Genomic DNA, 27,966 nt, shown 5'->3' on the forward strand with positions numbered 1-27,966 from the left:
ATTATTTTTGGGGGGGGGGGGGGTTCGTTGTTTTTCATCAGCATATTCATGGTTTTTTTAAATTTCCATATTTAGCATATTTACAGATTTACATAAAGTTTAGCATATTTACAGATTATTTTTGTGGTTTTTCACAATCGTATTCACGGGTTTTTGCATTGTTGTGATTTTTTGCTGACATATTTGCTGTTTCTTTCGTGTTTTTGCAGGTGTATTTGCGTTATTGCCAGTTTATTGGGCCTAATCATGGTTTTTTTTCCGCATTTTCACTGGCGTATGTGGTTTTATCGCAGGTGTATTCTGAGTTTGTTGTTGTGGTTTTTCCTGAGTGTATTTGCGGTTTTTCATGGGCATATTCACAGTTTTTCATGGGAATATTCGCAGTTATTCGTGGGCATATTCATTGTTTTTTTTTCGTATTTTCATAGTTTTTCACTAGAATATTCACGGGTTTTCATTTTTGGCATTTTCGTTGTTTTTCACCAGAATATACAGGTTTTTTTATTTTATTGCGTTTGTGGTTTTCGCCAGTGTGTTCACTTTCGTTTGTTTTTTTTTTTGCGTTTTCGTGGGCGTATTCTGTTTTTTTTTATATAATTTTTTGTGGTTTCTTGGGCATATTCGATGTGTTTTTCATGGGTTTTTTGTAGGTGTATTCAGTTTTTTTCACATTTTTATGGGCATATTCACAGTTTTTCACAGGTGTATCCGCAGTTTTTCGCAGGTGTATCCACAGTTTTTTTCACGTTTTCGTGATTTTCACCAGTGTATTCATGGTTTTTCATGGGCATATTCGTAGTTTTTTGTGGGCGTATTCGCAGGTTTTTGTGGGTGTATTCGCAGTTTTTTTTGTGGACGTATTCGCATTTTTTTTTCGTTTTTGTGTTTTTTCGCCAACATATTTGAATTATTTGTTTTTTTTTTGCATTTTCGTGGTTTTTCACCAGCGTATTTACGGGGGGGGGGGTTGCGTTTTCGTTATTTTTCACCAGCATATTCACGATTTTTTTTTTCGCATTTTCATGTTTTTTCACTAGCATAGTCACAGGCTTTCTTGTAATTTTCATGGGTATTCCCCAGCGTATTCACATTTTATTTTTCATTGTTTTTTGCGTTTTCGTGGTTTTTCGTGGGTGTATTCACGGGCATATTTGCGGTTTCTCTCACGCGTATTCACGGTTTCTCGCGGGCATATTCGCGGTTTCTCACGGTCGTATTCTGAGTTTCTCACCTGCATATTCACGATTTTTCATGGGCATATTCACAGTTTTTCGTGGGCCTATTCACAGTTTTTAATGGGAGTATTGGAAGTTTTTTTTTTTGCGTTTTCATGCTTTTTTGCATTTTCATGGTTTTTCGCTGGCATATTCGAGATTTTTTTCCATGTTTTTCTGTTTTTTTGCTGGGGCATTCACTGTTTTGTTTTTGCATTTTCATGGTTATTCAATAGCATATTCACGTTTTTAATTTTAATTTTTATTTTTTTGCGTTTTCATGGATTTTCGCTGGCATATTTGAATTTTTTTTTCATTTTCGTGTTTTTTTTTCCCCTGGTGTATTTGCATTAGTTTCACATTTTTGTGTTTTTTTGCTGACATATTTTCTGTTTTTTTTTCACGTTTTGGCAGCCGTATTCATGGTTTTTATTGCATTTTCACTGGCATATTCGTGGATTTTTTTTGCACTTTCACGGGCGTATTAACAGATTTTTTGCAGGTGTATTCGCAGTTGTTTTTTGCCAGCATATTTGCAGTTTTTTGTGGGTATATTTAGTTTTTCATGGGAGTATTCAAAAAATTTATTTTCGTGTTTTTGTGTTTTTTTTTGTCAGCGTATTCAAAATTATTGTGGGCGTATTCACAGTTTTTCATGGGAGCATTCAAATTATTTTTTTTCATATGTTTCTGGTTTAGGCCGGCATATTTGTGGTGTTTTTTTTGTAATTTGTTAGTTTTTGTGTATTCCTGGGGGTTTTTTTTAAACATTTTCGTGTTTTTCAACCTGCGTATTCACGTTTTTTTTTTGTTTGTTTGTTTTTTTGCATTTTCATGATTTTTCTCTGGCATATTCGAGGTTTTTTCAATGTTGTGATTTTTTTGCCGGCATATTCACGGTTTTGTTCTTGCATCTTCGTAGTCTTTCATTGGAATATTCACATTTTTTCATCAGCGTATTCATGGTTTTCTTTGATATTTCCATTGTTTTTCACCAGCATATACACGTTTTTGGTTTTTTCTTTTTTTTTTGCATTTACATGGATTTTCGGTGGCTTATTCGGTTTTTTATCATTTTTGTGTTTTTTTTTTCCCCCAACGTATTTGTGGTTTTTTCACATTTTTGTGTTTTTTGCTGACGTATTTTCTGTTTTTTCACATTTTCACGGGCGAATTCATGGTTTAATCGCATTTTCATGGGCATATTCGTGTTTTTTTCACATCTTCACGGGCATATTCATAGTTTTTTAATGCACTTTCATGGGCATATTAACACGTTTTTTTTGCAGGTGTATTCGCAGTTTTTTTTTTTTCATTTTCGTGGTTTTTTCCCAGAGTATTGGCAGTTTTTCGTGGGCGTATTTGCAGTTTCTCATGGGAGTACTCTCACATTTTCGTGGGCGTATTCACAGCTTTTCGTGGGCATATTCACAGTTTTTCATTGGCGTATTTGCAATTATTCATTGGCGTATTTGCAGTTTTTTGCTGGTGGGCTTGCGGATTTTTTTTCACATTTTCATGGGTTTTCACCAGCGTCTTCTTGGGTGTGTGTGTGTGTGTGTGTGTGTGTGTGTGTGTGTGTGTGTGTGTGTGTGTGTGTGTGTGTGTGTGTGTGTGTGTGTGTGTTTTCGTGGTTTTTCACCAGCGTATTCAGACTTTTTTGTGCTTTTGTGCTTTTTTGCTCGTATATTCGATGTGTTTTTGTTTTTTTGTGGGGGGTTTTTTGCCAACGTATTGACGGATGTATTTTTTTGCATTTTCGTGGTATTTCACTGGTGTATTCATTTTTTCACGTTTTGTGGTATTTCACCAGCATATTCACGAATTTTTTCACATTGTCGTGGTTTCTCACTAAGCATAATCACAGGGTTGTTTTTTTGCATTTGCATGTTTTTTTTCAAGTTTTCGTGTTTTTTTTTGCTGGCGTGTATGCGTTTTTTCACATTGTTTTGGTTTTACATCGGCGTATTTGCTGGTTTTTTTTTTTTTTGAATTTTCGTGGGAGTATTCACATTCTTTTTATTGCTGTTTCTTGGGCATATGTGCATTTTCATGGTGTTTATTTTTCGCATTTTCATGGGCGTATTCGTGGTTCACAGTTTCATGGGCATATTCACAGTTTTTTGCGTTTTTGTGCTGCCATATTTGCAGGTTTTTCAACCGGAAGCACATTAGACCAATTTGTATATATATATATATATATATATATATATATATATATATATATATATATATATATATATATGTATATATTATTTATAGATGTATTAAATAAAGGAGGTATTTTGATATAAATAAATAAATTAAATGAAATTAAAACAAATAGATATAGAAATCAATAAATAAATGTTTTTTTTAATGTAATACATTATAAATAAGCATTAAAATAATTTGGTGGTGGTTGCTGGGATATGCAGTGCAATATGTAAAAATTGGTTATTGATGGCACTGAATATTTCAATGACAGTGTGAGTCTATGGTTATATGGAGGTGCTGTGTCATGGTCATGTCTACAAGGTAAAGTGTTTGTACGATATGTGTGAACCTATCATGTGACAAATGATATCATATGTGTGAACCTTTTGTTCCTCATGGACAGGTGGTCATACATGTAAAGAAACAATTGTTTAAAATTGGCCTATTTTGGGTTGACCTTTTGACCTATAATAACCTCAAAAGTAATAGGTGGTTGAATTCACTGACCTGAAATGCAAGTACAGCCCAAATTTCAGGTCAATCAGATGAAATTTGAGGATTTTAGAAAATACGGCTCAAATTGGCCTATGAGCCTATTTAGACCTATTTGGTTGACTGAATTTTATGAAACTTCAATGTGCGATCATCGCAGCGTCGGTCACATGAATCCCCAAAAATTTCAGAACAATCAGTTGAGCAGTTTTGGCTAGAGGTGAGCAGGCATACAAACAAACAAATCAACAAACAAGCAGTCATAGAATGTTACTTACGAAATCGTCAACTTGACCTCTGACCTTGTCTAATAAAAGCTGTCTCTCGAGAAGGTAGCGATGCAAACCAGAAGTTTCTATGATGATTCTGTACCAAACCATCAAAAATCGAATGTTTTGTGTTTGACCTCACTGTGACCTTGACCTTTGACCGATTTTGACCAAAATCTGATCAGCACTAGCCATCACCCTCCTGAATCACGGGGTGTAATTTGACATTGGTAGCTTCTTCCGTTCTCGAGTTATCGTGCCTACAAACAAACACACACACAAACACACACACAAACACACACACAAACAAACAAACACACAAACAGATGACGGAAGTAATCAATATAGATTTCGTAAGTAACAAACTAACAAAAGGAGGCAATCACCATATTTGTGTGTTTTCTTTTTGCCAAGTAACAAGAAAAAGACGTGCAGAGCACGATACTTGCAAAATATTACATACTGTAAAAGATACACGATACTTGCCCCCCCCCCCTCTCCAAAGGTTGCGATGGATACATCAAATTGTCCATTTCATTAAGATTAAAATTAAGACAATCTTGAATCAAAGCTCAGGTCAATTGGATGAAAATTGACGATTTTTCAAATTGAAATTGATGATTCTAGAAGTTTGACCTTGAGTTGACCTTCGACCATTTGACCTCAAAAATAGTTGGTTTCCAAATTCCATGATGCACTATGCAATTTCTGCTTAATTCTCAGATGAAAATTGATGATTTTAGAAAATGGACATCAAGATGACCTTTGACCCTGGACCTCAAATCATTAGGCTTCTCAGTTGAGACTACCTCTACAATTTGGTAATGTTTCATGAGGATTGGTTTAGAATTGTGACCTGAAGGTGACAAACAGACAGACAAACAGACAGAACAACAAAATCGACTGACCAATACACTTGAAAAATCTTCGATTTTGCAAGTAACAAACAAACAAACCAACAGAGGCAATCAACATACTTGTCAAAAAAAATTATTTTTTTTGGACAAGTAACAAACAAACCTAAATGCAATACCCTCTCCTTAGGTGAGGGTAATAAGGAAAATGCCACGTTTAATAATTTTAACATTTAAAGTCCACAAAGCTCACACTCGTTTTCAGAAAGATGAGTTTCTCTTCCTTGTCAGATGAAAGAGTTTATTACCTCTGCCAACGAAGGTGAAGGAGGTTATGTTTTCACCCCTTTCTGTCTGTTTGTCTGTGTACAGGATATCTCAAAACATTGTGTACGGATCTGGATGAAATGTTGTAGACAGATTCGGTGTGTGACAAGGACGAACTGATTCCATTTTGGTGAAGATCCAGATGCAGATCCGACGACTAGGATTTTTAAGTGATTCTTCACCACTGAGAGATGAGTCATAAAACGATATATAGCACGATATCTCAAAAAGTTGCGGACAGATTTGGATGAAACTTGGTGGACAGGTTGGGTGGGTGACAAGGAAGAACTGATTCGATTTTGGTGAAGATCCAAATCTGGATCTGGACACAAGAATTATTTAATTTTTCTTAGATTCCTGGTTGGAGTCCAAATCTCACAACTGTATAGTAAGATTGGAAGCACCAAGGATCTGAAGGCTTAGCCTTTCATCCTCCTGCACAGGAACCAGCAGCGCCACAACCCATGATTCAGTGAATCCATGACTCCTCAAGCCCGACCCAGATGTCTATTGACCGCTGATTCACAGCGAGCAGAGACATGAATATCACTGCCAATGTAAGTGAATCTCTCCATGACCTCAACATTCTCACCACAAACAGGTAGAGACAGGATAGCAGCATCCAAGCCTCGATCTTAGTTTTGACCCGGGAAACCCGTAATCCCAGTGGCTTTGACTCCTCATTCAGCACCTCAAGGGCCCACAAAAGGATAGCCAGAGTCTCCGCAAAGATGACCACATCATCTGCAAAATCAAGGTCAGAAATTTTGACATTGCCAAATGATGCACCGCAGCTTGATCTCTCCGACATCTTCCCCATAATCGTCCATACAAGCACTGAAAAGTGTGGGGGCCAGCACATACCGATGTTGTTCAAACTTGGCCCCAGATAATCAACTATGGCTTGCAAATGCATATCATTTTATTTTGAGATGAGATCCAATACGACCGACTGGCAGCCATTTTGTCATTTAAATGTGTCCCCAACCATTTCCTGAACATGCGTGGTTTGATTTTGTTCAAACTTGGCATGTACACAGTACATGATGGCATTCACGTGCCCCTCACTTTATTTTGCAATCTGATAAAAGATGGCCGATTGGTAGACTGGCGGCCGTTTTAGTTGTTATAAAATACCCGGGATTGAACACGTCCTCAAACATTTCTCAGACATGCTTTTAGCGATCTTGTTTAAACTTAGCACGCAGATGAAGAACGATAGCTTACATAAGTACATCATTCTTCTTTGAGATGAGATCCAAGATTGCTGACCGACGGCCATTTTCTTACTTAAACGTTTTCATTTCATGAACATTGTTTTGAGGTAGTTAGAGTTGAATTACTTGACAACTTGGCAACTTTTCGCTCACTTTTGAACACCTATTTTCTTCAAAAATTGTAATATGACCCTACAATATTAATTTATTTTATTCCCATTCCTATACCATGAAGCATATTTAATGAAAATTTGGAAAAAAAATTTCTGATTACTCTTCAATTTCACCCCAACCACCTTCAAGTACAGTTTACAAAAATTGATCCGACAGCATTTTCAACTGAATGATAATTACCTTCGCATTCTGCGAAAGGTTATGTTTTGGTAGGCGTGTATTTATTTATTTATTTATTTATTTATTTGTAATCTTGTGATTCGTATAACTCAAAAAGTATTAAACCGAATTGCATGAAATTTAGTGGGATGATTGGTTATTAGCCAGGAAGCATTCGATTAGATTTTGGGATCGTTCGGGTCAAAGGTCAAGGTCAAGGTCACGAAAAGGTTAAAATCGTCTTTTTACGATAACACGGTCAATTTTTATTCAATTTGCATGCAACTAACGCCAAAATGTTCAGAATTCAACGCCTCATCTTGTGATATGCAATATGACACAATGACACCCATACTCTTGTTACCGGTTAGGGGTCAAAGGTCAGGGGGGTCACGACCTTGAAAAATATGCGGTTTTTGTCATAACGCGGTCAATTCTTGTCCGCTTTACATGAACCCAGCACCAAAATGTTCAGAATTTAATGCCCAATCTTGTGACACAATGACGTCATAACACATGTCACCGGTTGGGGTAAAATGTCGGGGGGGGGTCATGCCCTTGAAAAATATGCAGTTTTCGGCATAACTCAGTCAATTCTTATTCAATTTGCATGAAACCAGCATCAAACGAGATTACCTTCTCTTGTTGAAATGTTGTATTCACCGAGCTTGTGAGTGAAGACTCGCCAAAACGACATGAGTTGATTGTTGTTTAGTCCGTAGCCCTCGAAAGTCGGGGGGGTCTTGACATTATAGATATGTGGTTTGTGTCATAAGACCATTCATATGAAACCAGTTCCCCACACTCATACCAAGAACAAAAAAAGTAGTGGCGGCGAAGGTATGCGCTCTATGAGTGCCCGTTCTAGTTTTCTATTGTGTGGAGTTACAGAATTAATTTTTTCCATAAATATGTATTATTAAATGTTCTACTGTTTGTGTAATTCAGTATGTCTCCCCCAAAATACATGAGCATTGAATCCCTTCTGTGTGAAATTTGCATTCCCAATCGAAAACATCAAACATGTCACGTGACCAACTCTCTTACACAATATAACTACGTGACCATCATTAATATTCATGACATAATAATCCAATCGCAAACAATCATCCGTGTCACATGACCACTCAAGTCAGTAGCGCATACACATAAATCTTGTAAATATGGGTGAGTGCTTTAACTCTGTACAGCAAAATTACGAAAACCACGGGGCTATGAGATTTTATATCTTTTTCATCTTGTTGATGCTAAGTTTTGTTCTAAAAGTCTGAGCTGGCTCGAAGATAAAGCTCGGACATTGGAAGAAAAAAATAAAGAAATAAATAAAAGACCCTAAATGGTGGTTTCATACTCCCCACGGTCTAAGAAACTCTGAGGTACAGTACTTTTAAATCATTGAAACAAACCCTTCAACTAATTGTTTAAACAAACCCAACAACAGCGATAAGCCTAACCCTATTGTACAGGGGGAGACTAATTTAAGAAAGCAGGATACCAAAGATTAACATTAAGCAACCGAATAATAAATGGAATGAGGAATTGTTTACATATTTGAGTTCTTACTTGGGGCATGTGTAGCAGTTGGCCATTTTCTAAAGGAAGACTGGACATGATCAGTCAAGTTTGGGGAAAAAAAAAACCATGGTGCTGCTCAGAAGTGAGCAAGGACTTATCAGACCGAGTGTTGACCTACACCGATGAGAAAGTCAGTCACCATTTAAAATGTTAAAAATTTGATAAATCATCGAGCAAGATGTTTGGAAAAGCAATTATACATAGTCTGCGTCTGGTAATATAGTAACACTTACTATCACAGTAAACATAAAATCTCTCGTTACACATTTAAAACCAGTGTCGGGTTATGGAGAAAAATGAGTACTGCCTTCAGTCCATAAATGATTCAACATTAGTTGAAGGATAATTCTTGAGTCAAATTCTTCCCAACAGTTTTGTAATGCACTACTTGCAGAGCATAATCTTATGACCCACATCAAATTCAGCTCTTTCTCAAATGTATTTATCCTTCCTTTATCCTGTTAAGACAAAGTTTCAGTTAACAATCTAATATATAAAGCTGAGTTCATGTCTGTGATGTGAGTGGGTGTGTGGATATTTGGGTGCGTGGATGTGTGGGTGGGTCAAAAGCACCGCCCATTAGCCAGGCCACTCTTTTCCCTCCAGCCGGCCAGAAATCAACGCCATCTTTTTTCACTCCACATCGCTCTGATTGTTTAAAAGCCTCTGATATACATTTGAAAACTGAACAACACGTCTTCTATCATTTAAATAAACGTAACTTTTTGAGGAAACAAAGGTACATTTTGATTCCAAGTCAAACAAAGGAATGCATGTTTTGTTCACAGTGATCACGACAGTGGTCTAACAGACACCGCCCAATGAAGGCTCGTTCTCACAATGCAGAGGAAAGAAAATCGTGGTTTTTCATTAAATGAAGAACAAAAAAACTTTTGGTTTTCACTCGACTTTTCGAAGCTTATAAACAAATTGATGGACATGTAATACAAATATTATGTGCTGTAAATAAACATTAACATTGGCTTGATCATGAAATACTTCTGCCAGTAATGAATTAATCAGGAGGCCAACAGGGAAATGCTGAGAAATATTTATTATGTACACATGCAATTTAATGTTGTATGAAAGGCCATCTCCATTCATGGCTCACAGACTTACTTCCTCTCCTGTCGCAGTCAACGTGTGGCCCGAAATGGAGTTCTTTCATCCCCTCTTCCTATCCAAGGTGGAGTTCCTCAAGGCAGCGTTCTGGGCCTTGTTCTTTTTCTGGTTTACATCAATGATCTCTTCCACTCTCTGGAAAATCCTCTATATTTCTTTGCTGATGACTCCACCCTCTGCCGTCCCATCTGTTATTCCTCAGACCAGCAAGCAGCAGCTTCTTCACTCTGCAGATCTGGGTAAAAATCACAGACTGGTCCAACATGTGGAACATGTCTTTCAATCATGACAAATCTCACACTCTCACGATGTCTTTCCAAAAGAACCGTTTGGAACCCCCCCCCCCCCACTCCATCTGCTTTCTCAACAATCCAGTGGAAGGAGTCCTTTCCTTCAAGCTTCTGTGTCTCACTATCTGCCATGACCTTTCCTGGGAATGCCTTCAAACCTCGCCTCCAAAGCCAGTCACCAACTGGGAATCCTCCATCGTGCAAAGTCCTTCCTCAGCCCACCTGAGCTCCTGACCACTTGCAAAGCTTTCGTCCACAGCCGGATGGAGTACTGCTGTCCCCTCTGGGCTGGTGCTTCTGCCGCCCACCTTTCTCGGCTTCACGCTGTGCAAACCAAAGATCATTGGTATCTCCCGCAGTGAGGCTAAGTCTTTGGGTCTCTCACTCTCTCACCCCAGGCAGGTCGGTGGTCTTTTCGTCTTCTACCGTCTCCTCTCTGCTCTTGCCCCCCCCTGCTCTGACTGTGATTTGTCCCCACCATAATTTTGCAGGGCGCTCAACGTCCGCCAACAACCCCCCTACTGGTAAAACTACCAAAATCACGAATCACTGCTCACCTTCACTCTTTCATTCCTCATTTTCCCGCCTTTGAAATATACTCCCTCACTCTGGCCAAACCCATTCTTCCCTCCAGGCCTTCGAAATAGCTGTTCACCACCACCTCTTATCGTCCCCCATCCAAATCCTCGATCTTTTCTACCCCCGTTAAACAACCCCAAACCCACCTCCTTCAAATTCCCTGCTTTTCTTTCTGAAATTCCCTGTAATGTCCATCTTGTATTCCCCATGTTTCCCACCCCATCCCTCTCCCTTCCACAGATCTTCTAATGTCTCTGTTCCCCACTGTTTTATCCTTCCCACTCCCACCCCTCTTGCTGTGCATGGTGTGTTTTCTCTCATACGAGCCTCGACGAGGTACACAAAAAAAGTCCACTTGCATACACTCAACATCACCTCTGAGTTTATGTTCGTTTTACAACTGAACAAGGTACGTTTTCATAACAATGAAAATCGTCATAATTAATATTTAAAATCATTAATTTAAAAAACTGTCCTTTTGTCAGCATTTTGTATGACCTGTGTGCCGTCGAGATGTCCAGGGATGTGTTCAGTTACCAAGCAGCAAGCCAGCGTTTGCCACGCCAGCCGTCCTTATTGATTTCCAATGGAGTGCTTGCTTGACTGCTTAAAACAACTTGGCGAGCGCTCCACAAGAAACTAGAAATTGAACACAAGAAACTACACTTGGTAACTAATGGAGGGAGGGGAAGGATTGGGGTTGGAGGAAGGACCCGGTGTTGCCCAGCAATTATGTCGGTCTGTATGTAAATCACCGACAGGTCGCAATTCTTCACCAATCTTCATGAAACTTAACCACATGGTAGGACTCGTCAGAAGCGAGAAGCCTATTGTTTTTGAGGTTCAAAGGTCAAGGATATCAAAAATCATCAATTTTCATGATATTTACTTGATATTTTAATATAATTTGCATATTGGGTCACTAAATTGAACTACCAATCAAATGAAAAAGCATAACTTTCGGTCAATAAGTCAAAGGTCAAGGTTACATAAAATAGGCATTTCTCATCTGATTGACTTGAAATTTGAACAGGGTTTACACATTGGGTCATTGAATTGGTTCACTAATCAAAAGCTAGAAGCCTATTGTTTTTCACGTCAAAGTGTCAAAGGTCAAGGCCATCAAAAACATGTAAAACACCTATTTGGCTGCAGTTAGAAAATGTATTGGCCAAATTTGGTATGCACAACATTTCATCATGTAAAACACTTGATAGGTTTATTTTTTTAAATTGCTGTTTCCATCGAAACTGTTTTTTATCTAGATTTCACGACATCTGGCTTGTGTGTTTGTTTGACTTATATACACTCATGAACCGCTGGACTGAATGAGTTGACATTTGGTGGTTGTACTTGGGGTGTGCCTGGGGTGGAAGGGGGGGAGGAGTGTGGGATTACGAGTTTTAAAAAAGTTGTAATCACGGTGGTTTGAAAGGGGGAGGATGATGCAAATTCTCCATGTAAATGTGTATTGTAAAGTGCCAGTCCCAGTGGTGTGAGAAGGAGTTACAAGTCAGCTGTGGAGATGGCTTGCTGGTCTGCACTGTACATGTGCACCCTTGTGAGAAAGGTGGTTTGGGGGAGCAGTTGTTTCTCGTATGAATAAATATCTTCAATGTTGTGAAAAATTAGGGTTAGTTGAAGGTAAAGGTCATATGACAGTCTAAAAATAATATGGTCATCTTTGGATTGTGGGCACCGGGGGAGAGCAGGAATTTGGCCATGGTGCCGGTGATAGCTTACCAACTCTTCACACATATTCCTGTACTCGTTTGTTCACCTCATCTCTGGCATACCTATAACCTACACTTTACATCATTAGCCACACCCTCAAGCAACATGACGTTCAGGTTTTCATCTCCTGACAATCTTAGGTCAAACATTTATAATGTAGAAAATGTATTTCATAAGGAGTAAGTATATTTGTATATATGCTTGCTTAGTAAGCATAATAAGTATAATATATGTAAGTATAATATATATATATATATATATATATATATATATATATATATATATATATATATATATATATATATATATATATATATATATATATATATTGTTGTGGTTACCAAATTCGCAAACCACCATTCAGGTCCCTTAGGTGAGATATCTCGGTAAGTATATGTGTAGTTAGGCCCAAACCCGTTGTCTAGTGGGAATACATGTCATTTATGCGTGCTGCGACTCTTCAGGATAGCCGTTTTTCTTTTACTATCTTTATTTTGGACCAACCGCCATTGTTACCACCACCAACCACAACATCAACCACCCACCGCGGCGCCGCTTCACGTCACACCTCGCAACCGTCGCATCGCCACCGTTCTTGCGCCGCTTGTGGGTACCGGTGTTGGACTCGTGCAGGGCGCGCGCCGAACAGCGTGTACAAAACCACGGATTTTCAGCTCCAAAAACGGATCAAAAACGACACACGCCCACTTTTGTTCCGTCCAATCGGTGAGCGAGGGGCGATTTGGCCCCGCCTCCAGGGCGTTGGAGGGCGGTCGCTGTATGCAAATTTATGGATCAAAATGCATTCACGCCCACTTTTTCTCGGGCCAATGGGGAGCGAGGTGAAAGGTCGAAGGCAGGGGGTCAAAGATGAGAGAGCGAAGCCACGGGGCTTATATAAGCGACCGCGTTCGTCAAGTCAAGGGAGTTAAGACTTCGCAGCCGGTGGAGTTGGGAAGAAGAAGCAAGAAGGAGTTGGTCGTCGTCGTCGTCGTCGTCGTGTGCGTTGGAGTCGGGGCGAAGAGGACGGAGCTGTGGAGAGGCAGCGAGGGCAGACGAGGGGGTGCTCGCGTCGTGCCGGGAGCTGCACACCAGGGAGGCCGACGGCGCGACCTGGTCGAGGTGGAGACGCTCGTCGCGGGACTCGAGGCAGAGTAGAAATCCTCCTTTCCCCCGAGCATCAGCAACCCCCTCCTGTTTCCCCCCGCGCTGAGATAGTGCGACCAAGGGGGCCCCTTTCCCACCCCCTACCAGACACTGTCCGCGAGGCCCGCGGAGTTGAGGCGCCATCGCCGCTCCGCGTCTCATCACCAGACGGGTAGGCCCGACCCGGTCTCGGCCTCAGGCCCGCCTCATCCTTGAGGGTTCTCTTTTCTTTTTCTTGGTTTGGATATGTGTTGTCGGCGCCGTCTGTGAAGTAAAATTGAATAAGTGTTGCCGTGTGCTCGCGTAATCGGTATTAGATCTGCATTGTCGCATTTGCTTTTTGTGTAAAATTGCATTGTGTTTCTTTTCCTTTTCTATGTGCTTTTGGTGGAATTGAATATGTGTGCTTTCCGTTCATCGCGAATAAATGTGCTTTGTGTTGAACTGTTTCCCGCTTCGCTTCGTCATTTCTTTCATTGAATCCTCATCTTGCTTCACGTAAAGGGTTGGTAGTGGGCTGAATACGCCCGATAATTAATCGAACCGTCGAGGCCGACGATAACACCGCTCGGTTATCCCGATAGTACGGAACGGGTCGCTTAAGTGGCCCGTGTCCGAAGTCGACCTGCGGCGAGGTGCGATCGCCCGTGGCTCATGGAGGTCCGTGTCCGTGTGGGTACTTAGGTAGGTCGAATTTGGCGAGCAACCCTATCCCACGTGGGGGCTGATTGGCTCGATCGCGGTGAGACCGAAAGGTCCACCCGTGACTGGTTCCCGGCGTTAGTCCGAGAGGGTCACGACTGGATTGTCCGTCCAGTGGGCGACGTGCCGCGATTCGAGTTACGTGGCCGTCAGCACGCCGGCGGGCGCGAATCCGTAACAATATATATATATATATATATATATATATATATATATATATATATATATATATATATATATATATATATATGTAATCTATCTATAATTCCAGTAATGAGTGTGTGTGTGTGTGTGTGTGCGTGCGTGTGTGTGTGTGTGTGTGTGTGTGTGTGTGTGTGTGTGTGTGTGTGTGTGTGTGTGTGTGTGTGTGTGTGTGTGTGTATGCGACCGCTGTTTCTCGACGACTGCTGGTTCGATCTGATTGAAACTTGCCAGGAATATTGCCGGGGACCCGCGGATGTGCCTTTGAGGTTTGATATCGATCGGACGAGCGGTTCCCAAGTTACGGCCATTTATCTATCGACCAAAGACAAGACATGGTGCTATGACATCACGAATGACATCACAATTAATGTTTATTTATTTATTTTTTGCACGATTGACGGTCTGATCTGATTTAAACTTGCCAAGAATATTGCTGGGGACCCACGGATGTGCCTTTTCAAGGTTTGATGTTAATCGGAAGAGTGGTTCCCAAGTTACGGCCATTTATCTGTCAACCAATGACAAGAAACGGTGCTATGACGTCACAATTAATGTTTTTTTGTTTGTTTGTTTTTGCACGATTGACGGTCCGATCTGATTGAAACTTGCCAGGAATATTGCTGGGGACCCGCAGATGTGCCTTTTCGAGGTTTTATATTAATCGGACGAGCGGTTTCCAAGTTACGGCCATTTATCTGTCAATCAATGACAGGACACGGTGCTATGACATCAGGAATGACGTCACAATTAATGCTTATTTATTTATTTATTTTTTGCACTATTGATGTCACAATTATTCTTCTTTTTCGGTTGGTATGACGTCACAATTGATGCTGGGGACCTTTGTATGTGCCTTTTTCAAGGTTTGATATTAATCGGACGAGCGGTTCCCAAGTTACGGCCATTTATCTGTCAACCAATGACAGGACACGGTGCTATGATGTCACGAATGACGTCACAATCGACGCTGGGGACCTTAGTATGTGCCTTTTCAAGGTTTGATATTAATCGGAGAAGCGGTTCCCAAGTTACGGCCATTCATCTGTCAACCAATGACAAGACACGGTGCTATGACGTCACGAATGACGTCACAATTGAAGCTGGGGACCTTAGTATGTGCCTTTTCAAGGTTTGATATTAATCGGACAAGCGGTTCCCAAGTTACGGCCATTTATCTGTCAACCAATGACAAGACACGGTGCTATGACATCACGAATGATGTCACAATTATTTTTTTTTTTGCACGATTGACGGCACAATTCTTATTCTTCTTCGTTTGCTATTACGTCACAATTGACGCTGGGGACAATTGACGATGGGGAAAAAAATGTGCCTTTTCAAGGTTTGATATCGTTCTTCATCCGTTTCAGCTGTTTCCCAAGTTTTGAAAGCTATGTATTCCCAAGGTTTGAATTAATTGTTCAAATTATTAATTAACCCCAAGGTTTGGGGGTGGCGAGAGAGAAGGGCCAAGAGAGAGAGGGGGCATCACAATTCGAGAGAGGATGGGGTGAGAGAGGGGGCGGGAGAGGGGGTGTGAGAGTGGGGGCGAGAGAGAGGAGCGAGAGAGGAGGAGCGAGACGAGGGGGGAGAGAGGGAATGGGAGAGGGGGGGAGAAAGGGGGGGCATCACAATTCTTCTTCTTCGTTTGATATGACGTCACAATTGACGCTGGGGACCTGAGTATGTTTCCCAGGTGTTTCCCAAGTTATGGCCATTTATGATACGGTTGGTCCGATCTAATTGCAATAATGCCCCAATCCAGTCGTCGTCGTTTTTGAGAGTGAAGGAACGAAGCTGCACCTACGGGCCCGCACCTATGGGCACACAACTACGGGCCCGCACTAGTAAGTATAATATATGTAAGAGTAAGTATAATATTGTTGCAGGCCGGGGGTCAGCCACCAACCGACCGCTCTGAACGGAGCCGCAAGTCGAGTCGGCCCAACCGATCGCCCGGAATATAGATCGCCGCCCGGATAACTCCGACTAACAGGTCCTTGTACAAGAACCGAAATACGCCAATCGGCAGATCACGTGGGGAAGGGTCGATTGCCAATCTTCAATTTTCCTAAATACCCACTTGATCCAACTACCGGGGTATTCCACCTCGATCGAACTCGTACGGAACAAACTGCCGAGGTGAGCCTGTCCGTGCGCGATTCCGAGCGGTGTAATCGCAGAGAGCCGTCGGTCCAAATGTCCCCCTATTACGGCAAACCAACGGCTTTCTAACTCCCAACACACAAAATGTTCAGTCAATGAGGGAATGGACACAACGGGCAGGTTTACATTCACACGAGGACATTTATTATAATGAAACACATATGCAATTAAATAAGGCAAAACATGTATGCAATTATACAAGCAACAAAAGCACGACAAAATAACTACAACCGTCTACTTATTATGTACAGTCATTTACACTAAACAGCAGTTCCTACTTATTAGATGGGCCCATGGACACACGTACACACGTACACAGAACACACGAACACACGTACACACGTACACACGTACACACACAGACACAAGAAACGGTGGCTGAGGCCTTTAATTACGAGCTCCAGCTCGGAGGACAGGTGAGCTGAAACTCAGAGCCTAACTCGAGCCTCTCCACCTCGTGTGGTCTTCAATTTGTCCGGACCCTGGCTCCAGCGAGAGCGAGCTGGATCCAATCGCCGCGATCCTTCCCGAGCTCCCGCGAATCCTCCCGCGCTTCTCAACACGTGCCGGTGAGACGAGGCGCCGATGCTTCCTGTCGATGCGTCGCTTTCCCGAGGAACCAACTCCAAGAAGATGCCGATGCGTCGCACCAAGCCGGGAAACAAAATGGAGAACGAAAAGCTCCACAAACCAAGAAGAAGAGGAAGAAGAGGAAGAAGCCTCCACTCGCAGCTCGAGCCGAACAACAGGCTCAAGTTCCTTCCAAAACAAAGCAGCAGCCGAAGATCACTGAGCCAGCCGAAGCAAAAAGCTTCTGAAGGCCTCAAGTCAAGCAAGCCAAGCAGGACCCGATGGCCTGCTGAACGACTGCTCCCTCCGAAGCAAAAAGCTTACTCCTCCCACGGGACTCAGCACACGAACTTTGCACACGGGACTCCCACGAACTCAGCCCACGAACTCAGCCCTACCACGGGACTCCCACGAACTCTTTTCGAACAAAGAAAATATCTCCTCTTTATCCTTTGCACCTCCTCCCCCGCACCTGGCGTGACTCATGCCCTCGTGATCCACCCCCACCCCCGCTCAACCACGGGTGGGAGGGAGTTGTTGACGTCACCGCAGGGTTATCCTTCCTCTTCGCAGAAGAGGGGGAGGGATGTCTCCATTGTTCGCTCACTAACTATTAAATCGATCCACAGCGCATCTAATCGATTTCATAACATTTAAACAATGGAAGGTGAGCTATCTCGGGAACATGCACTTATCGACATAGCTGACGAAGGGAACCTGTATGTTGTGTGCAATTGAATTCCAAATTCATAACAATATGCTTGGAAATTTCACCTTAATCATCTTGTTTTATTGAAGTATTTTCAGTCTACAGTATTTGGATGTGATTCTATCCCAAAGGCCTTACATGATGAAATATATTGAGAGAGCATTAATATCCACATGGTCGGCAAGACAACTGCTTTAATACCCCTGTTTATTGGACCCTGCACCTACTAATCCAGATTATCGTGGGATACTATCCATCTGGGATCATACCTAGGAGCAGATAGCTCAGAAGATGGCATGCGACTGCCGAGATATCCCACCACCTTGACTTATTTCATAAGAAAATCATTCTTTACAAATAATGCCTTGCCATTTTGACAATAACACTCCTCCCCATCCTCCCACTCACATCATTTTCAAGCAATATTGTTCTAACTATACACACATTTAAACATGATATTGTTCCTTCTGTGTTCATTGATCATCTTTTGTCTCCAAGTGATCCACTAATCCCACTCCATTCATTTTTTTTAATCTTGTTCCGAAAATCCTAACCCACTCTTCTCCAAATGAATACCCGTAGATACACAAAGATGAAAACAGCGACAAACATTTACATCTTCAACTTGGCACTGGCAGATGCCCTGGTGACCAGCCCTCTGCCTTTTCAGAGTGCAAAACTGCTCCTGACTTCATGGCCATTTGGACGCATGTTGTGCAAGATAATCATCGCCATAGATTACTACAATATGTTCACCAGCATCTTCACGGTCACAGCCATGAGTGTGGACCGTTATATTGCTGTCTGCCACCCAATACGTGCTATGCACTACCGCACAGCAGCAAAAGCTAAACTCATCAACGTCGCCATCTGGATTGCATCCTCGGCCATTGGTCTGCCTGTGATGGTCCTTGCCGATACAAAGGAATTCAACGGTGAGGGCAAATCTGTGACCTAATGCATATAGTTCCATTTTCAGAAAGGAGTATTCATTTGATTAATTATGTATTTATCAACAAAACGTTTCATTTTGCCCTGACGAGACCATCACAGGACTGGCATCTTCCATCTGCCATTGAGGGGTGCAAGACCTACCTTGGAGTCGATGGTCATTTCATGTCATATCTTGGAAACATTCATATTTGCATATATTTCTTATCAATCATATTGTTTAAATATTAGTACATATTTATTATTAGTCCTATTGATTTTAACGGAGTGCCTTATCAATCCTACTTTTCAGATGCAACAATCTATCTGATAAAACCACATGCAAAATGCATTTCCTAAAATGGGAGTTGCAAAACAGCTTGCATTATTGATGATTTACATAGTACATACTGCTTGACTTTTTGTATTACAAAACAAACACTAGAACGGTACTCGATAGAGTGCATACTTCTGCCAGGCTGAACAGTTAACGTTTTGTATCCCACTGGATAGGCCTGATCTGGATCTGGAACTCCACAATCTAATCGGCTTGTTCTTGTCACCTAACCAACTCATCCACCAATTTAGTCAAAATCTGTCAACAACTTTTTGAGATATTATGCTATATATTGTTTACGAGCCTGGTGTTGGCTTAATGGTTAGGGTGGAGGGCTTTGGATCCGAGGATCCCGCTCAGCTGTTGAATTAATACCAGGTGGGGTTAACTCGACCTGTCATCCTTCCGAAGTCAGAAAAATGAGTGCCAGAATGCTGGTATACTGTGTCGGACTGGCGACCCGTCCAGGATTGTGCCCAAGAGCCAAGGAGACTGCTTAGGCTGCACCAACGCTCTGCATAGAGTATGGTCCCATCTCTTCTCCTCCTCCACAATCTCACCTACATGCGATTACTGTTATGAGGCAAGCCTGGTGCTGGCTCAGTGGTAAGGGTGGTGGCTTGGGATCCTAGGGACCCGAGTTCAAGCCCCGGCGGCCACTGAATTAATACACCAGGGGGTTGACTCAGCCTGTTATCCTTCTGAGGTTGGCGAAATGAGTACCAGTTCCAGTGTGTGTACTGGTAGAGGGGCATTGCATCAGCGACACAGTCGCGCTTCTGAAATGATAGCTACCCTAGCAGCTAAGCTGCCACAGGACCACCACCACTGTTATGAGGATCCAAAATAACATCAATGCTATCCATTAAACTTATATATGTATATATTAAAGAAGAACACTATCATCTTGGTAAAGACAAGTGTTCTTCATCAGGAACATTACTTGTCTTGATAAGACTATTGACAACCTGCATTGGCAGAAAAGGCAGCAATGGATTTATCTTTCCAAACAGCAGTTCAGGACCTACACCACCACAAGAAACTATGTTTTGAACATGACGCTTTGTCGGAGCAACTGCTGTTAGCTGCTCTGCTGTTACTCCGATGAAGAGTCATAACAGAAACATCAGCCTTACCTTGATTCTCATAGTGATAAACTTATAATTTCTCAATTCCCATTTTAGGAAATGCATTTTATGCATAAACACACATTTCTCGCATGTCAAAGTAAACATCACTCTCACTTTTATTAGAGAACCACCTCAGCACCGTCGAGTCTGGCATTTCACTCAGGCCAACTGGCAGGGTCTTAAAGCAGCCAACAAACTTCTAGACTGGTCTCCAATCTCTACTTCCTCCGACATCAACTCATCCTGGGAAAGAAGCTAGAAATGCATTCTCCTCTACCCCTCATTCTTCCCCACATCCTTTACTTGTCCAACGCTCCTATTTTGCCTCTCAATCCTACTGTTTGTGTGCCACCACACACACACACACACACACACACACACACACACACACACACACACACACACACACACACACACACACACACACACACACACACACACACACACACACACACACACACACACACACACACACGCTCACACTCTTGTTGCTTTTGTTCTGTTGCATCCTGAACCATTGTGTGTGCCCATTCTTCCATGAGCCTTGACTTTGTATGCAAAAAAAAGATGGAATCTCTAAATGAATGAGGTTTTTTTAATGTTGAGCATTGCAGTGTGTATGCTCATGTTCAATGAGGAATAATTTCTTGTCTTGCAAAGATAGGGAAGAGATGCATGGTTGGATTATGTTCCAAAAAATTAAAAGGACTTTTATTTTCTTTTCAAAAAGACCCAATAATAATGGAAAAAAATATTAAGGATTTGTTTGCCAAACAGGAAAGGACTGATCTGGTCCTACAGAACAGTGTACTCCTGTTCTGATCACTTAACCCTCATTGTTTTGAGCATAAGCTATATTACATGGCTCAAATTGGTTTTCACATGAGTTATAGACTTTAAAAGTCTGGTGTAATTTCAACTTTACTGGAAATGACACTGAATGAAAACTTCAGAAATGGACTAACATCTGTGTCAGTTCCAGTTGTATACAATCATTCCTTCTAGGTTGGGGAAAAACTTTTTGATTCTACTCATATCACATTCTGGTCGATTATCTCAATCTACTGTGACAAACTTAAACAAATTCGTGATGTCGTACTGTTTTAAAGGTCTTTTTTTTTCTGCAGGTAGTATTGCCTGCATCGTGAATTTCCCATCACCAGTGGCGGATTCAAAAAAGATCCTCAATACATGCGTTTTCATCTTCGCCTTCATGGGACCAGTGTGTGTCATCACTGCATGCTATGGCTGTATGTTGAGCCGCCTGCGCAGCGTCCGCTTGCTCTCAGGATCACGAGAGAAGGATCGCAGCATGAGGCGCATCACACGCTTGGTTCTCACTGTTGTTGCTGTCTTCATCATATGCTGGACTCCTATCCAAATGTTTGTGCTCATTGAAACACTAGTGGGAGTTCCCAATAGCTCAGCCGTTTTCACCATCCGATACATCTGCATCACCCTCGGCTATGCCAACAGCTGCCTCAACCCAGCACTCTACGCATTTCTGGATGAGAGCTTCCGACATCATTTTTACAAGCTATTCTGCACAGCAAGCAAATGCAGTGGGAACATGCCTCAGAGACTGCACCTCGGTCTTTCATCTGGTGTTGGAGTTGGTGTTGCCAGCGTTGCCCAAAAAGAGACATCGACTGTCTTTCAAGATACTGAACACCGACACGTCTCCTGACTAGAGATGCACGCCTCCCAACGGGGCCATCTCCAGGAACAGGAGTCGGAGATCACGCAGGTCACAGTTGCAGTTTAAAAACTCGCTGGCAGCCAATGAAACTGCTCTGATATTGGTATTCTGCACAAATTAAAAAAAAAAAATGATGGCAAATGAATCCAAACCCGTCCCTCCAGCATTAAGCATTTTTTACTGGCAGTTGAAAGCCGTATTAGTACAAATGGCTATGGAGGACGTGAATATACAGTACATTCCAGTAAAATATTCCTTGAGATTTTAATATCTCAGGATCATGTTAATCTCTGTAGGGTAGGCTGGAAGAATGGACCAATATGGTTTCATGTTTCCAAATGTCAGAAAGTTTGTGGTGTCAAAATTAAGCTTCTCAACATTCAAAGGTTAGTTGCTCTTAAGTGGAATTAAAAAAAAAGTTTACAGAATGTAAAAATGTAAATACTATAAAAGTAATGCATTTTAAGTATTATGAACTACTGGAAGAAGTGGAAGTAGAGATTTGAAGATAAATAATACAAGAAATAGTAAACGATGTAAAAATGTACTGTGATATATGTTTCCACAATGATCTTTCACAACCTTTTCCAAACTTTCTAAACCTGCTGGAATCCAGTGATTATTATTTGTCACCTTTTTTCTTATGTTTGCTTTTTTAACTTTCTGTAATTGTAAGGTATTGTGAGGCTAGATGCCCCTGCTTGGAAGGATGGGGAAAGATCCAACCCTCCTCCCACATAACCTCCTCAGTTTTAGTGATATGGCTGTCTGATTGACGATATACATAGCAGGCAATTTCAAGGGGGGAGAAAAAAAAATGTTCATTATATTGAACAAAAGGAACGATTCATGGATACATTTATTCAGGCACAATTGCTTATCATCATAAAATATTTATAATAAAATTGGAATTAATAAATGAATCAGGTAATGACAACTAGATTGGCCACATCTCCTGTGAATAGAAGATGCTAATTCTTTATTCAACTGAGCAGGATCGATTTTAAGAAGCAATTTATTCACTGGAACTAAACCACTTAATGCAAAGACTATTTTGATACCAATTGTGGGACGGACAGAACAGAACACTCCATGGATTTCCATTGTGAACCAAGTTAAACTGGACCTAAATGTAAAATGAAACCTCGATTTATTGAAAGCAAATCACTTTTTTTTTTTTTGGTTACCTTGTCGAGGCTCGTGTGAGAGCTAACACACAATGCACAGCAAGGGGGGGATGAGACAAGAGAGGCGGGAGTGGGAAGGACAAAACAGTGGGGAACAGAGACATTAGGAGATCTGTGGAAGTGAGAGGGATGAGGTGGGGAACATGGGGACATTAGAATATAGACATTACAGGGACTTTCAGGAAGGAAAGCAGTGAATTTGAAGGAGGTGGGCTTGGGTGGATTATCGTGGGTAGAAAAGATCGAGGATTTGGATGGGGGATGACAAGAGATGGTAGTGAACAGCTGTTTTGAAGGCCTGGAGGGAAGAATGGGATTGAATAGAGTAAGGGAGTATATTCCAAAGGTGGGAAAAATGAGCAATGAAAGAGTGAAGGTGAGCAGTGATTCGTCATTTTGGTAGTTTAACCAGAAGAGGGTTATTGGCAGACCTTGAGCACCCTGCGGAAATGTGGAGGGGACAAATCGCATAGAGAACAGGGGGGGCGAGGCTGGAGAGAAGACGGAAGAAGACAGAAAGACCACTGACCAGCCTCCGGTGAGAGAGTGATAGGCCCAAAGACTCAGCCTCATTGCGGGAGATGCCAATGATCCGTAATGCCTTGGTTTCCACAGTGTGAAGCCAAGAAAGGTGGAAGGCAGCAGCACCAGCCCAGAGGGGAGAGCAGTACTAGATCAGGCTGTGGACAAAAGCTTTGTAAGTTGTCAGGAGCTAAGGTGGGCCGAGGAAGGACTTTGCACGATGGAGGATTCCCAGTCGGCGACTGGCTTTGGAGGCGAGGTTTGAAATGTGCTTTTCCCAGGAAAGATCATGAGAGATAGTGAGACCCAGAAGCTTGAAAGAAAGGACTTCTTCCAGAGGATTGTTGAGAAAATGGATGGGGGGGGGGATTTTCAAAACGGTCCTTTCGGAGAGACATAGTGAGAGAGTGAGATTTGTCCGGATTGAAAGACATGTTCTATGTGTTGGATCAGTTTGTGATTTTACCCAGGTCCGCAGTGAGCAAAGAAGCTGCCGCTTGCTGGTCTGAGGGATGACTGATGGTACAGCAGAGGGTGGAGTCTTCAGCACAGAGATATAGAGGCTTTTCCAGAGAGTCAGAGAGATCATTGATGAAAAACAGAAAAAGAACAAGGCCCAGAATGCTACCTTGAGGAACTCCATCCTGGACAGGAAGAGGGGATGAAAGAACTCCATTTAGGGCCACACGTTGACTGCGACAGGAGAGTAAGTCTGCGAGCCATGAGTGGAGATGGCCTTGGATACCATAGGAAGAGAGTTTGGTGAGCAGGGCAGGGTGCCAGACCGTGTCAAAAGCACGTGATATGTCCAGGGATACGGCTCGGATTTCATGTCTGGCATTGAGGACCTTCATCCTTTGTTGGGAGAGCAGAAGCAGCATATCCAGTGTAGAGAGACCTGGTCTGAAACCAAATTGATTATCGGAAATCAAGCCATTGGAGAAGAGGAAGGATTTAATGTCTGAAGCCATGATGGATTCCATAACCTTGCTGATGATTGGGAGAAGGCTGATTGGTCTGCAGTTTCAGGGATCCGTTTTTGCACCTTTTTGTTCAGGGCAGTGATGTTTGCTGATTTCCAAGCATATGCAGATGACCTTGAGCAAATGAGAGGGTGAATAGAACAGAGAGAGGGTGAGGAAGAGCAGAAGAGCAGGTTTTTAGGACATGTGGGCTGATGCCGTTTGAACCGGTTGCAGAATCTGAGTTGAGGTTTCACAGCAAGCTCTCCACCTTGTCAGGAGTAAAGGACACAGAGTCCAGGGACAGTTGGGTGCGACTGGGTAAGGTGGGTAGAGAAAGCGATGGGTTTTGGACGCAAGATTTAGCTGCAAACACCAAGTTTAGGCATTCAGCCTTTTCACATGGGGTATCAGCAGTGCGGCCATTTGAGGTGAGGGAGGGGATGGAGAGGGAACATACACCAGAAACAGATTTGATTGGATGCGTCCAGGATTTTGAGGAGGGAGAGAGGTTTGAAAGTTCAGACTTGAGCTTAGAAAGATGTTGTTTTCTGGCTCTCCTGAGGGTAGATACACACTTGTTCTGAGCTTTATGGAAGGAACTGAGATTACCTTCAGTTGGGTTTGCTTTCCATGAGGCAAAGGCAAGTTATTTCAGAACAACTTCCTCGCCACAAGCTTCAGTGATCCAAGGGCGGGAGGAAGGGTAGGACAACTGAAGATGAGAGGGGATAAATCTGTGCATGAGGGAGAGCAAGTTTCTTTGAAGGAATTCCCAGGATGAGTTGATGTTGGAGAAAGTAGCGATAGGAGACCACTCTATAAGTTTTATGGCTGCTTGGAGACCATGCCAGTCGGCTTGAGTGAAATTCCAGACTCGACGGTGGTGAGGTGGTTCTCTGATAACAGCCAGAGAGATGTCCACTTTGACAACGACGTGATCAGAATAATCGATTGGAGCAGAGGAAGAGCAGCAGATATTGTCAGGGAAATTTGTCAAAATCAGATCCAGAAGAGATGGAGTACCATTGGTTGAGATCCGGGTTGGGAAGTTGACCGATTGAGCTGGTCCCAATGAGTTGCAGAAAGCTTTTGCTGAAGTGCCATGGCAGGTGAGAGTGGTACCCACACCTAGCCAACTGGCATGATGACAATTGAAGTCACCACATATGAGGAATAGAGAGTTTGGATGAGAAGATAGAAGTTGGTCCATGTTTTCGGATAGTGAGTTGTAGATGGAGTCATCACTGTTTGGTGGACCGTACAGTATACATAAAAACATGAGGTGGGAGTGGAGGGGAAGCGATAACCAGTAGGTATTCCTGGGGTTGTGGGGGAGTGAGGGCAGTGCATGGAGAGTGAGGAATACAGTCTTTGATGAAGAGAGCAACTCCTCCAGCAGGACGAGGCTCAGCTCTGTCATACCGGAGGAGGGAGTAACCAGGGAGAGATACTTTGGAGTGATGCACGTCTTGGGGGAGGAAAGTTTCTGTAAGGCAGATTATGTCTGGAATCATTGACGTGTCTGCAATACCACCAGCCTGTCGTTCAGGTTGAGGCTGATGTGGAAATTTGCTTGCTATAACTTTGCCAATAATAATATAAATTAATCATTCAGACACAAAAAACTATCTTTGTATTGTTCAAAAATAAAAACCCCAAAAAAATTGTTATCCCTTATTTTTTGCTTGTTTTAGTTGAGGAACCACAAAGAAAGATTGGATGGAGACTTTAGGAATTCGTTTGTCGATACGTTTCCAAACTTTTAGCTCCACAATGTCTTACTCAATATAACCGAGAAGATGCCAGGTGCTTTCTTAGTGCAAAAACAGCCCTCTGCGTTGGCAAAGTTAACATTTTATACCTATTGAAATAATTGTTTTGAATTGATTTTGTGAGATAATAAAAACTAACGAGCTATACCCGTGCACATGCACGGGATAGCAGTACAACATAGCTGGTAGCAGACGACAGACCGTACACGGGGAATGACAAAAATACGCATTGTGCAAAATGCAAGTGGTACTATGGAACGCCAAGACTTCCCAAACATTGTCGGCATGTCCGCTAAGTGCCACAGTAATTTCATCGGGATCGTGTGATGGCGAGCTGGGTTTTTAGTGTCCAAGCTTGGTATTATAATAGAGATGATGATGGTGAATACGTAAATATCAAAAATGAAAAAAACTTTAAACATTACATTGTGATAAATATTTGGCAATGAAAGACATAACATCACTGGAAATACATTGCGATAAGGATAATGCTTTGGTTGAACATGTCATTTCTAAAGCAAACATGAAGAACTGGTGACTCGGGTTGAAGCAGGAAAATAAGAGGCAAAAGACGATCCCAGTCACGAGTGGATATGCCACACAAGTGCATCATGTGAAGAAAATATAGCCAAGGTAAAAAAGATGAGTTTATCCCGGCTGGTGTTGTCCGTTAATGTTCGACTACTGTGGGCATTTTTAAGAAATCAAATTTTGACTTTTTCGCCAAAATTTTTGGTAGGGGCCTAAAACACTTCCCAACACCCACTAAGGAATAGAGTCAGAGATCATTTCATATTACCCTTCACGTAGCTACAAAGGCTTACGCATTAAAGAGTGATAAAAAATTATATATATATATATATATATATATATAATTTCCCCAAAACCAAACTTTTGTTTCAAAATTATTTATTTATTTATTTATTTTTGCCTAAAACCTCCTCGACACTCACTCATTAACCTCTGAAAATTTGATGAAGGTACATTCTCACATCTCTGAAAAAATGGTGACACGCGCGCGCGCGCACACACACACACACACACACACACACACACACACACACACACACACACACACACACACACACACACACACACACACACACACACACACACACACACACATCTCTCTTAGTTATACATTACTATCAAATTTGGCATTGTATACACCACAGTACAATCCATCTTGAGCAAAATACTCAGACATTATAAAGGTGTTGGCAAGATATGTCTTCAGAATGTTGAAGAGATCAAGCCAAACATTAGCAAATCTCTAAACAAATGTTGGAGAGATATAATTATGAAGGATGTTCAAATAAATTATACAAACAAGTTAAAATAGTCCAACCTATGCCTAAAAAAGGTGTAAATAGAATGGCACTCAGTGGAGAAAATACATCTGCCAGGCTGAACAGTGTACGTTTTGTATCTCACTGATACGCCAGATCTCCATCCGCACCTTAACCAAAATCGAATTGTTTTGTTCTTGTCACCTACCCAAGTCATCCACATCCGAATCCGTACACAACTTTTTGTGATATCTTGTTATATATCGTTTTTGGCCCCATTTCTCAATGGTGAAGAATCACTTAAAAAAATTATCAGATACACATCTGGATTTTCACCAATATATAATCATTACACCAGTATCACATTGGATGTGTGTCCACCACTGGCGTCGCAAGGGGAGGGGGGGGCAAACGGGGCAGCCACCACAAGTGACAC

General features: G+C 41.9%; 1 protein-coding gene across 1 annotated transcript in view; it reads left to right on the forward strand.

The window, feature by feature from the left end:
• Positions 1–27,354, forward strand: part of LOC147035215 (delta-type opioid receptor-like) — a 91,815-nt gene extending 64,461 nt beyond the window's left edge. The window contains exons 2-3 of the mRNA XM_085895605.1: positions 18,282–18,634; positions 21,224–27,354. Coding sequence (XP_085751731.1) covers positions 18,282–18,634; positions 21,224–21,783 — 913 coding nt within the window. The 3' untranslated portion in view covers positions 21,784–27,354. The remainder of the gene's footprint in view (positions 1–18,281; positions 18,635–21,223) is intronic.
• Positions 27,355–27,966: the final 612 nt, after the last annotated feature.

This window comes from Eptatretus burgeri, chromosome 1 (genome assembly GCF_056783735.1).
Source record: "Eptatretus burgeri isolate ZD-2024b chromosome 1, Ebu_testis_v1, whole genome shotgun sequence".
Classification (NCBI taxonomy): Eukaryota; Metazoa; Chordata; class Myxini; order Myxiniformes; family Myxinidae; genus Eptatretus; species Eptatretus burgeri.